This window comes from Dreissena polymorpha, chromosome 3 (assembly GCF_020536995.1).
Source record: "Dreissena polymorpha isolate Duluth1 chromosome 3, UMN_Dpol_1.0, whole genome shotgun sequence".
Lineage (NCBI taxonomy): Eukaryota > Metazoa > Mollusca > Bivalvia > Myida > Dreissenidae > Dreissena > Dreissena polymorpha.
Window position 1 is genome coordinate 39988637 of NC_068357.1, and position 12928 is coordinate 40001564.

The 12928-nt window shown below is 37.9% G+C and overlaps 1 protein-coding gene across 1 annotated transcript in view; it reads left to right on the forward strand.

Annotated features, from left to right (window-relative positions):
• The window catches only part of LOC127873777 (TOG array regulator of axonemal microtubules protein 1-like), a 109201-nt gene that overhangs the window by 90379 nt on the left and 5894 nt on the right, over positions 1-12928 (forward strand). Inside the window, exons 15-20 of the mRNA XM_052417752.1 lie at positions 1343-1486; positions 5848-6040; positions 6431-6579; positions 9570-9728; positions 11417-11543; positions 12410-12510. Of these exons, the coding sequence (XP_052273712.1) occupies positions 1343-1486; positions 5848-6040; positions 6431-6579; positions 9570-9728; positions 11417-11543; positions 12410-12510 (873 nt within the window). The remainder of the gene's footprint in view (positions 1-1342; positions 1487-5847; positions 6041-6430; positions 6580-9569; positions 9729-11416; positions 11544-12409; positions 12511-12928) is intronic.

The following is a 12928-nucleotide window of genomic DNA, read 5'->3' on the forward strand; positions in this document are numbered from 1 at the left end:
AAATAATGCACTCTTGAGACTTATGTTAACCTTTTATTTCATATATGAAAAGCAATAATTTTATAATTATTTTAGAATAATCGAGATTTCCTCATTAGAAATTATTAGTGTTCTATGCGATATTAACTATGAACTGTCCTTTTGATTCCTTCTCCAAGTCTTGTATGGAAAGGCACCATTCTGCCGCCTAACACACCAGATTATTGCTTTTTAATAGTCTTTTCCATAAAAGGTTGTGTATTAGGAGCCATCAGTTCATAACAATAATCTGTTTTGAGTGTAAAATTAGAACAAATTACTTAGAAGTTATATGTTAAGCAAGGTTGAAAAATTGTAGCGTGGAGCTTTGTAATAATTTTTAGCTCGGCTGTTTTCGGAGAAAACCCGAGGTATTGTCATAGCCAGCTCGCCGTCAGCTGTCCGCCGTAGGCGTCATGCTAAAACCTTAACATTGGCCCTACAACTTTCAAACTTCATATGTAGATGCACCTTGATGAGTTCTACACGCCACACCCATTTTTGGGTCACTAGGTCAAAGGTCAAGGTCACTGTGACCTCTAATATAAAACTTTAACATAGGCTCTAAAATCAAAGTGCTTACACCTACAACTTTGAAACTTCATATGTAGATGCACCTTGATGAATTCTACACGCCACACCCATTTAGGGTCACTAGGTCAAAGGTCAAGGTCACTAAGACCTCTAAAATAAAACTTGAAACATAGGCTCTAAAATCAAAGTGCTTCCACCTAAAACTTTGAAACTTCATATGTAGATGCACCTTGATGATTTCTACACGCCACACCCATTTTTGGGTCACTTGGTTAAAAGTCAAGGTCACTGTGACCTCTAATATAAAACTTTAACATAAACCTTAACATTCGCTCTAAAATCAAAGTGCTTCCACCTACAACTTTGAAACTTTAAATGTACATGCACCTTGATGAGTTCTAAACGCCACACCCTTTTTTGGGTCACAAGGTCAAAGGTCAAGGTCACTGTGACCTCTAATATAAAACTTTAACATAGGCTCTAAAATCAAAGTGCTTCCACCTACATTTTTGAAACTTCATATGTAGATGCACCTTGATGAGTTCTACACGCCACACCCAATTTTGGGTCTCAAGGTCAAAGGTCAAGGTCACTGTGACCTCTAAAAAAAACAAATATTTTTTTTTCTGACAAGCTTTCACAGCCGAGCGTTGGCACCCGTTATGTGGTGCTCTTGTTTAACACACAGATATCTACGTTAAAACTCTCAACAGATTGTAAATATAATCCATGTAGTTGACTTTTTACTGTGGATATGTTAATGTTTGGTTTTCCATCTTCTCTCCCACAGTTCACTGGATGGAGAGGCTAGTCACCCACTCTCTGCTGCGCAGCGCTCCCTGGTGGAGTCTGACAATCCTGAGGACTGGAAGCCTTACAAGGACCCTGACACGGGGCTCCGCACTGCCCAGAAAAACATTGCCTCTGAAGACTGGTGAGTGTTAGTGTATCCTGTATATATATGTGATAGTGCTCTTGGAAAAAGTGCTTCAATGGATGTGCATTATGTGTTGTACCAGGCTAATCAGGGACAGCACTCTCCGCTAAAACTGGATTTTCACTAAGAAGTGCAGACTTAACAGGCTAATCTGTATGACGTACCATTTGGGTCAAAAGTCAACAAGACCTACTAAGTAAAAAGAGAAATGTACATCGACATACAATATGTACGATGACGTACATTATTTTGTACTTCGACGTACAAAATTGTACGTAGACGTACAATTTTTACCGACCCTTGAGTGTTAGCCAATCAGAAGACCCCTTACATCTGTTGCTTTGTTCCACGTTAAACATTCACTGCGCTATTTTCAGACTCTTTATACGATTTTTATTTCAAAATTTGATTCCATATTATTTTGCCTATGCTTTGTAAACAATCGTGTTACCACGATAAAATAGGGGAAGTCTACACTGTGTATTAGCAACCTGCTGTGGTGATCACTATCTTATTCCTATGAGCGTCAAGTTATGACATATAGATCATACATGGGCCAGCTGTCTAATAAAGTGTATACTATTTATTAATTAAACCGATTTTAGAATAAATACCGTCAAGTAGATACTTAATTATTTATAAATCTTTTTTTTTTTCAATTTTAAATTTTTATACATTTTGTCCTCAATTGAAAAAGAGATTTGAAACATTTATTATGAATTAATCTGAAGGAAAAGCGGCTAAAGAGACGAGTGTTTTGATTGGCTGTTCAGAAAATTTGTACGTAGACGTACACAAATGTACGTCGAAGTACAAATTGTACTTCGACGTACAAATATATACGTCGACGTGTATTTCATATTTGTATGTGAAGTACAATTTTTGTACGTCGACGTACATTTTTCTTTTTAACTAGTAGGTTTTGTTGACTTTCTACCCAAATGGTACGCCATAAATCTGTTTGCACACTACTCACATACATTTAAAAGTGCAGACTTAACAGGCTAATTTGGGAGGACACTTCTCACATACATTAAGAAGTGCAGACTTAACAGGCTAATCTGGGAGAACCCTACTCACATACATTAAGAAGTGCAGACTTAACAGGCTAATCTGGGAGGACACTACTCATATACATTAAGAAGTGCAGACTTAACAGGCTAATCTGGGAGGACACTACTCACATACATTAAGAAGTGCAGACTTAACAGGCTAATCTGGGAGGACACTTCTCATATACATTAAGTAGTGCAGACTTAACAGGCTAATCTGGGAGGACACTACTCACATACATTGAGAAGTGCAGAATTAACAGGCTATTCTGGGAGGACACTTCTCACATACATTAAGAAGTGCAGACTTAACAGGCTAATCTGGGAGAACCCTACTCACATACATTAAGAAGTGCAGAATTAACAGGCTATTCTGGGAGGACACTACTCACATACATTAAGAAGTGCAGACTAAACAGGCTAATCTGGAAGGACACTTCTCACATACATTAAAAAGTGCAGACTTAACAGGCTAATTTATGAGGACACTTCTCACATACATTGAAAAGTGCAGACTTAACAGGCTAATCTGGGAGGACACTTCTCATATACATTAAGAAGTGCAGACTTAACAGGCTAATCTGGGAGGACACTACTCACATACATTAAGAAGTGTAGAATTAACAGGCTAATCTGGGAGGACACTACTCATATACATTAAGTAGTGCAGACTTAACAGGCTAATCTGGGAGGACACTTCTCACATACATTAAGAAGTGCAGACTTAACAGGCTAATCTGGGAGAACCCTACTCACATACATTAAGAAGTGCAGAATTAACAGGCTATTCTGGGAGGACACTACTCACATACATTAAGAAGTGCAGACTTAACAGGCTAATCTGGAAGGACACTTCTCACATACATTAAAAAGTGCAGACTTAACAGGCTAATTTATGAGGACACTTCTCACATACATTGAAAAGTGCAGACTTAACAGGCTAATCTGGGAGGACACTTCTCATATACATTAAGAAGTGCAGACTTAACAGGCTAATCTGGGAGGACACTACTCACATACATTAAGAAGTGTAGAATTAACAGGCTAATCTGGGAGGACACTTCTCATATACATTAAGTAGTGCAGACTTAACAGGCTAATCTGGGAGGACACTTCTCATATACATTAAGAAGTGCAGACTTAACAGGCTAATCTGGGAGGACACTACTCACATACATTAAGAAGTTTAGAATTAACAGGCTAATCTGGGAGGACACTTCTCATATACATTAAGTAGTGCAGAATTAACAGGCTAAACTGGGAGGACACTTCTCATATACATTAAGTAGTGCAGACTTAACAGGCTAATCTGGGAGGACACTACTCATATACATTAAGAAGTGCAGACTTAACAGGCTAATCTGGGAGGACACTTCTCACATACATTGAGAAGTGCAGACTTAACAGGCTAATCTGGGAGGACCCTACTCACATACATTAAGAAGTGCAGACTTAACAGGTTAATCTGGGAGGACACTACTCACATACATTGAGAAGTGCAGAATTAACAGGCTAATCTGGGAGGACACTTCTCATATACATTAAGTAGTGCAGACTTAACAGGCTAATCTGGGAGGACACTACTCATATACATTAAGAAGTGCAGACTTAACAGGCTAATCTGGGAGGACACTACTCACATACATTAAGAAGTGCAGAATTAACAGGCTAATCTGGGAGGACACTACTCATATACATTAAGTAGTGCAGAATTAACAGGCTAATCTGGGAGGACACTACTCACATACATTAAGAAGTGCAGAATTAACAGGCTAATCTTGGAGAACCCTACTCACATACAAAGAAGTGCAGACTTAACAGGCTAATCTGGGAGGACACTACTCACATACATTAAGAAGTGTAGAATTAACAGGCTAATCTGGGAGGACACTTCTCATATACATTAAGTAGTGCAGACTTAACAGGCTAATCTGGGAGGACACTTCTCATATACATTAAGAAGTGCAGACTTAACAGGCTAATCTGGGAGGACACTTCTCACATACATTAAAAAGTGCAGACTTAACAGGCTAATTTATGAGGACACTTCTCACATACATTGAAAAGTGCAGACTTAACAGGTTAATCTGGGAGGACACTACTCACATACATTGAGAAGTGTAGAATTAACGGGCTAATCTGGGAGGACACTTCTCATATACATTGAGAAGTGCAGACTTAACAGGCTTATCTGGGAGAACCCTACTCACATACATTAAGAAGTGCAGAATTAACAGGCTATTCTGGGAGGACACTTCTCATATACATTAAGAAGTGCAGACTTAACAGGCTAATCTGGGAGGACACTTCTCACATACATTAAGAAGTGCAGAATTAACAGGCTATTCTGGGAGGACACTACTCACATACATTAAGAAGTGCAGACTTAACAGGCTAATCTGGAAGGACACTTCTCACATACATTGAGAAGTGCAGACTTAACAGGCTAATTTATGAGGACACTTCTCACATACATTGAAAAGTGCAGACTTAACAGGCTAATCTGGGAGGACACTACTCATATACATTAAGAAGTGCAGACTTAACAGGCTAATCTGGGAGGACACTACTCATATACATTAAGAAGTGCAGACTTAACAGGCTAATCTGGGAGGACACTACTCATATACATTAAGTAGTGCAGACTTAACAGGCTAATCTGGGAGGACACTTCTCATATACATTAAGAAGTGCAGACTTAACAGGCTAATCTGGGAGGACACTTCTCACATAAATTAAGCCCCATTTTCTTAGAGTGAGGCATAAATTAGTTTTAAAAAAGGAGAAGTGTTGATTTTTTTGTCTTGTCATTTAAGCTTTTGTGCAGGCTTTTGGTAAAGCTTTTTTTGTTTTTATTTTACCTTTTTCTATCATAAATGTTTGTGTGAAATTTTGTGACATTAAGTTATGCGTTTAACATTGAGCTGCATATTTATTAACTTTGCATTTCGACATAATGTTTTTAATTTTCTGTGGTATTTCTTAGACAAAAAACTTCAAATCATATTCATCATGTTTGTAATTGTTCGTTAAAGAGTAACATGTGATGGAAGAGTAACAACTTCATTCATTGTTTATTGTAAAAAAACAACTGCAAAAAAGCAACAACAGCACAAATAACATAATTAGTTAGTTACCTGATAAAAATTATCAAACAGTGCAAATGTGTGGAATTATATATAATGGGAGATGAAAATTTAATCTATTATTTATAAACATAAATAATCAGAGCAAAACACACACAATAACGCACACATGCTACACCCATAAATCATAATGAATCATTTTCCGGCTTGTGGTATTCAGGGAGTGTAAATGTGGCGGAATCAATGGCATACGTCGTCTGGCAGCGTACCACAAGGACACCCTGAGCTCCAACCTGCACCCTGTTATTGTGGCGCTACTTGCTGAGGTGAAGAACCTCCGCTCGCAGGTCTCTCGTCTCGCAATTGTCTGCCTCGCGGAGATGTTTGTGCAACTTACCAAGAACATGGACACTGTGAGTAAAAATCAACGTTTGATGTACTGTGTTATCATGTATGCATAGATCATAATTATGAAATAATAGATTCCGTGTTTCAGCCTGAAAAAGTAGAATCCAATAAATGAGAACTAGTTTAGTCACTGATATTTTGAAAGTTGTATCTGCTCTTTGCTTCAGTTTCAAAAAGTAACAGTCTAAATTTTCCTGCACGACTTGCAACATTCTGTTAATCTCCAAAGTTTATTATTGTGACAGAAATGAGCTGTCTCTTCTCTTATTTAATGGCTCTGGGAAAACTGGGCTCAATGCATGTGTGTCGTCGTCCTAGATTAGCATGTGCAGTCTGTACAGGTTAATCAGGGACGACACTTTCCGCTTTAAATTGTAAGGTTTTGATTGGTCTAGGATTTGGACATGGTAGCAAAGAGTCTCCTAGCGAAGAACGGAGAGAGTAACAACTTTATCAAGGACGACTCAGAGCGAGCCCTCTCTGCCATGGTGGAACATGTAACGCCTCAGCGAGCATTGGTCGCACTTATTGCCGGTGGTGCTACGTAAGTCTCTTGTCCCGTGCTGCTTACCGTAAAAATGCAGTTATAAGTCGAGATTTTTTTCCTAAAAAATTTGATTAAATTTACAGTCTCGACATATGAGGTCGTCCATGAAAAATAATGATGACATTCTACTAAGATCGATCCCCGCGGAAATGGTTAAAGTTGTTGTTGTTGTTGTTGTATAGATAACTTGTTGAAATCATCACACAAAATTTCCTCTTTTAACTGATACATACCAATTAATATAACCACAGTTTGCCGCAACATTTTCCTCATTTTGATTTTCATAATTTAATCCAAAGTTTTCATGTAAGCAGGTGTTTTTTTTACAACTGAATGTGTAAACAAAAGATCGAGTCATTTTTAAAGAAGAGCGAGAATAGGCAACCTGTGTGAATTGACAGTTTGACGTCATCAAAGGAAAGCCGCTTCCTGTCAAGAAGCCATAAAGCATCAGCATTCTCGCCTATAAAAGAAAATTTCTTTAATTTGTGAAGCGACGTGTTTAACCAATCGCGAGTTTGTTATTCACTGGCAATCGTCCAATTATGTTTGAGCACATGCATAGCTCCGCCTTTGAAACTGTTATGTAGAACAAAGGTGGAGTAAGCGGTCTATTCGTTATGTCAATCATTGTCATAAAAACGTGTTTACCAAAGAACTAAGCAATTGTTTTGATAGTCAGATTAAAAGTACAAAGATTTGATAACAGTGATCACAGTGTGTCATTGGATTATAAGTTTGTGGATTATTACTAGCGTGGACAATTTAGTGCAAACTTAATAATAATAATTTATTAATTTGACTAACAAGTTTGATTTGTGAAAATGCCTCAAAACGCTAACGCCATGTGTATGACAATACGTTTAAAATATGCGTGATAGAATTTGCAGAGCATTCAATTAATAATAGTGCTGCTGAACGCGAGTTTGGTGTTTAGTATTTGGTTGATGTGTAAATTACGATGTACATGTATATAAGTTCTGGTTTTCTTCCTATGTTGTTTTTTAACCAGGTTTTCCGAAGGAAAAAACTGGTTATTAGATTGGTGAATGCGGGCGGGCTGGCTGGCTGGCTGGCGGGCTGGCTGGCTGGCGGGCTGGCGGAACAAGCTTGTCCGGGCCATAACTATGTCGTTCATTGTCAGATTTTAAAATCATTTGGCACATTTGTTCACCATCATTGGACGGTGTGTCGCGCGAAATAATTACGTCGATATCTCCAAGGTCAAGGTCACACTTTGAGTTCAAAGGTCAAAAATGGCCATAAATGAGCTTGTCCTGGCCATAACTATGTCATTCATTGTGAGATTTTAAAATCATTTGGCACATTTGTTCACCATCATGGTACGGTGTGTCGCACGAAAGAATCACGTCAATATTCCAATGTCAAGGTCGCCACGACTAAAAATAGATTATTTTTTTTTAAACAAACTTACAAAGGGGGTTAATTTTGTTTGTTCATTTCAAAAGTTCAGTTTGAGTTTTCTCCCTTTATCAGATTTTTTTTTCACAATGAAAACCTGGTTTTGTGACAATTTTGTCCCTTGTTTTGTTTTTATGTGGTTCATTATGATTTGCTTGTCTATATTTTCATATATTATTTTTGATTTCCTAAATATATATCAATTCTTATTGATTATATTAAACAAAGTACATAATACACTTGTCCGGTATGTCTACGTCCCACAGTGCTATATGGACGTCATGGTCTATGTATAGAATAAAAACTTCCTGTACATTTAAAATTGCGTCTGTTTATGAAATTCTTGAACAGATAATTTCTGACTCGACTTATGACTTGGACATATTCAAAATCTCCAATTTTCGTATCATTTTTTACCCCCCAACTTATGAGCGGGTAGACTTATGACTGCATATTTACGGTACATATAGGATCTGGCATGAGTTGTCATATCATACCATATTTTATAAAGCGAGTTCAAGAATTTTGTTAGTAAGCGAACCTTTGGCATACTAATAAAATATGGTATGATATGACAACGAGTGTCAGATCTATTTAATCACATGCTTTTAAATGAGCAAATTAATAAATAATTAGGCAAACATAATGATAAATCCCGAATGTTGTTTACATTTCGTGACGTCATTTGACGTTGCAACATCATTTCAGCAAAATAACAAAATGCGATTGGTCAGTAAACGAAAACTAAGCCAATGAAAATGCTTAAAAATGTTGTATTACACATGTGTAATAACAAAATATGTAATGGTTGTATTACATGGGAAACAGGGTATAGAATGTGATAAATAACTGTATCTTTTGTGCACACAACAAGCAGTATGAACTAGAGCCATAACTGTTGAAATGTTTTCATTCTTTCTGAGTGAGATTTGTTAAAAAATGATGAAAACATTTTAACCAATCCTGAAATACATTTGGCAATATGTATTTTATGTATTCATATTTAAAAAACATCTCTGAAAGCCAAGCATAAACATTGTTGTCACCACAAATACTGACACGCTATTGATTCCTTCTATGATGATTCCCCTGAGGCTTATATGTGGGAGGCAATAGTACATATATTGAAGCCATTATACAAATTGAGTATTAAACTTTGTTCGCAGTATTGGCATGGGCATGTTGAACAAATAGTTTGCCTGATTGAATAAATAAATAATAGGACCCATGATAATTGCTTTAATAGTAATGGCCCATTAGTATGTCTGAAAAGATGGATAACATTTTATTTCATTATCTATTAGTCAGACTCATTTTACAAGTAATTACTATGTCTGATCAACATTTGATCACTATGACTGATACAATATACCTGAAGTTCAACAATCTTGTCTGTCTAGGTCTTACAGCAAGGTCCTTCAGGGGGTTCAAAGAATCTGTTTCTAATTAATGTCTGAACTCAAACGGCATTTTGAGGGTTAGGTGTGACATTATCTTGTATTGAAATGACAAGCAGATGCAATAGATTCACCACGCCCCATACATTTGTGCTGCTTCTCCTCCAGGCATAAGAACATCCAGGTGCGGAAGACATCAGCCCAGTTCCTGGTGGATGTCGTACAGAAGATGGGTCCCGGTAGGATACTGTCTGGCATCAAGGACGTCACAGACCGTATTTTGCCTGCTATTGCACAGTTCTCAATGGACCTACTGCCAGAGACAAGGTGAGATAACACTGGTTTTGTGCATGTATTTATGTTTTTATGTCCCCAACCACTATAGTGGTGGACATATTGTTATTGCCCTGTCTGTTGGTTTGTTTGTTTGCCCCAACTTTTACATTTGCCATAACTGTTGCAATATTGAAGATAGCAACTTCATATTTGGCATGCATGTGTATTTTATGGAGCTGCACATTTTGAGTAGTGACAGGTCTAGGTCATCCTTCAAGGTCAAAGGTCAAATATATGGGTCAAAATCGCTCATTTAATGTACACTTTTGCAATATTGAAGCTAGCAACTTGATATTTGGCATGCATGTGTATCTCATGGAGCTGCACATTTTGAGTGGTGAAAGGTCAAAGTCATCCTTCAAGGTCAAAGGTCATATATATGAGGACATAGTGTTTCACAAACACATGGCTTGTTTTTAATGATGTATTTTGGATTTGGAATATATGGTCTCTTAAAGGGACCTTTCCACGTTTTGTTAGATTGACCAAATGGAACAAAAATGTTTTAGATAAGCTTGGATGGTCAAGTGGTCTAAGCGATAGACTTTTTTTCTTAGGGTCAGTGGTTGGAGCCCAGTTGAAGATTGCTTTGTTGCAAGGTCGAAGGTCAAATATATGGGTCAAAATCGCTGATTTAATGTACACTTTTGCAATATTGAAGATAGCAACTTGATATATGGCATGCATGTGTATCTCATGGAGCTGCACATTTTGAGTGGTGAAAGGTCAAGGTCATCTTTCAAGGTCAAAGGTCAAATATATGGGGACATAGTGTCTCACAAACACATTGCTTGTTATGTCATATTTTCAGATGCTTTTCTTACTTTTTTAACCAGGTTTTCCGAAGGAAAAAACTGGTTATTAGATTGGCGAATGCGGGCGGGCTGGCTGGCTGGCTGGCGGGCTGGCTGGCTGGCGGGCTGGCGGAACAAGCTTGTCCGGGCCATAACTTTGTCGTTCATTGTGAGATTTTAAAATCATTTGGCACATTTGTTAACCATCATTAGACGGTGTGTCGCGCGAAAAAATTACGTCAATATCTCCAAGGTCAAGGTCACACTTTGAGTTCAAAGGTAAAAAATAGCCATAAATGAGCTTTTCTGGGCTATAACTATGTCATTCATTATGAGATTTTAAAATCATTTGGCACATTTGTTCACCATCATGGGACGGTGTGTCGCACGAAAGAATCACGTCAATATCTCCAATGTCAAGGTCGCTACGACTAAAAATAGATTTATTTTATAACAAACTTACAAAGGGGGTTAATTTTGTTTGTTCATTTCAAAAGTTCAGTTTGAGTTGTCTCCCTTTATCAGATTTTTTTTCACAATGAAAACCTGGTTTTGTGACAATTTTGTCCCTTGTCTATGCTTAAATGCATGGCAAGATGTAATAAATATTAGCCTCGTTCTGGCAAAAGGAACAGGCTTAAAGTGTAATCCCTTGCCTGGTAAGTCCACACTGGCTAATTATGGACATCTCTTTCTGCCTTCACTGGATTTTCATAAGAACAGACAACCTCTTAACAAAAAATACAATTATGGCTGAAACTGTCATCCCTTATTAGCCTGTGCAGTCTTGAAAAACACAATATGCATATTAATTTAGCCCTGTTTTACCCGTAGTGAGTCTCAAATATAAGCATCGTCATAAAGTTTAATTGGCCTTTATTGCAGGTTTTACGGGCGTAAGATGCTGAGCCTGCTGATGACACATCAGGACTTTGACAAGATGCTGGCCAAACACTTGCCTGCCAATACTCTCAGAAGTTGCAAGGATATTGTGGAGACACTTAAAGTCAAAGTAGGCACCAGTGAACAGCTGCTGTATTTTTTATGCTCCCCCAATTTTTTTTGGGTGGGGGAGCATATAGTCGCCGCTTCGTCTGTCCGTGTGTGTCCGTCCGTCCATGCACAATTTTTGTCCGGGCTATTTCTCAGCAATTAATGACCAGAATTCAATTAAACTTTATGGGAAGCTTTACTACCAAGAGGAGATGTGCATATGATCAGCCGTTTCTGGTTGGGTGATTTTTCACAGAGTAATGGCCCTTTGAAATTTTCCATTAACTGTACATATAGTGCAATTCTTGTCCCCCCAACTACTGACTGGAATTCAATGAAGCTGTATGGGAAGCTTAACTACCTTGAGGAGATGCGCATGTTATTTGTGGGTTCTGGTTAGATGATTTATATAGAGAGTTATGGCCCTTTGAAATTTTTAATTTGCTTAACCATCCATCGTATTATTTTGTCCAAAGTTATGCCCCTCAAGAAGTTTCCTTTTATCTGAATATATAGTGCAATATTGTGACCAAAAAAATCTTAGGGGAGCATCACCCGTCTCCGACAGCTTCTTGTTTTTATCACTTATTGCATGGACTTTTTGCTCTAAGAAATTCAAAAGTGAATATGAACAATATTAGAATATGGGCCGAATAGTGTCAGTGTTTATATGTGTGTGTGGGGTGCTTATGTCTCTTTTCACCTCATTTCCTTGTATGGTGTCATATTTGCTACTCTACAATGTGTGTGGAATTTCGAAAATTATAAAATCCTTAAGTTTGCCCCTTATACAGTGCTCATAAACGACATTCTCTGACAAGAATGGAATAGGCACACTGTTGAGCACTGCCAAGCGGTACTCAATCCCTATATTGTATGTTTCAGGGTATAGGAGAAAGTCCCCATGAGACGTCCTCTGCTCGGGGATGGAGGTCCAGTCAGGGAAGTAGATCCAGCTCTGTCATACGGGGCAACTCAGCTAACAGGTCAGTGGCAGACATTAAGACCTGCAGATATTAAATCTTATATTTGAGAAGCGCTCTGTGAAAAGCGGGCGTAATGCAAATGTGTTAAATGTTGTCTCAGACGAGCCTCTGCAGTCCATACAAGCTTATCATGGACAATGCATTCTGCCTTGACTTGACTTTTGTTTACAAGAGGCTTCCTTAAAATGTTTAAGTCCTTAAAACATAAAAGTTTCCTCCCTGATTAGCCTGTGCGGACTGCAGAGGCTAATCTGGGGCAACACATAACACAAACACATTTAGCCCGATTTTCACAGAGTGCGGCTCATACATATGTATGCTGGAGAATGAATGTTCCAATAATAAATTGGTGAATTTTATGGATCAAGTGAGTTCATTATGATCAAAGAACATTTTAAAAATACTGTATGTTTCTTCT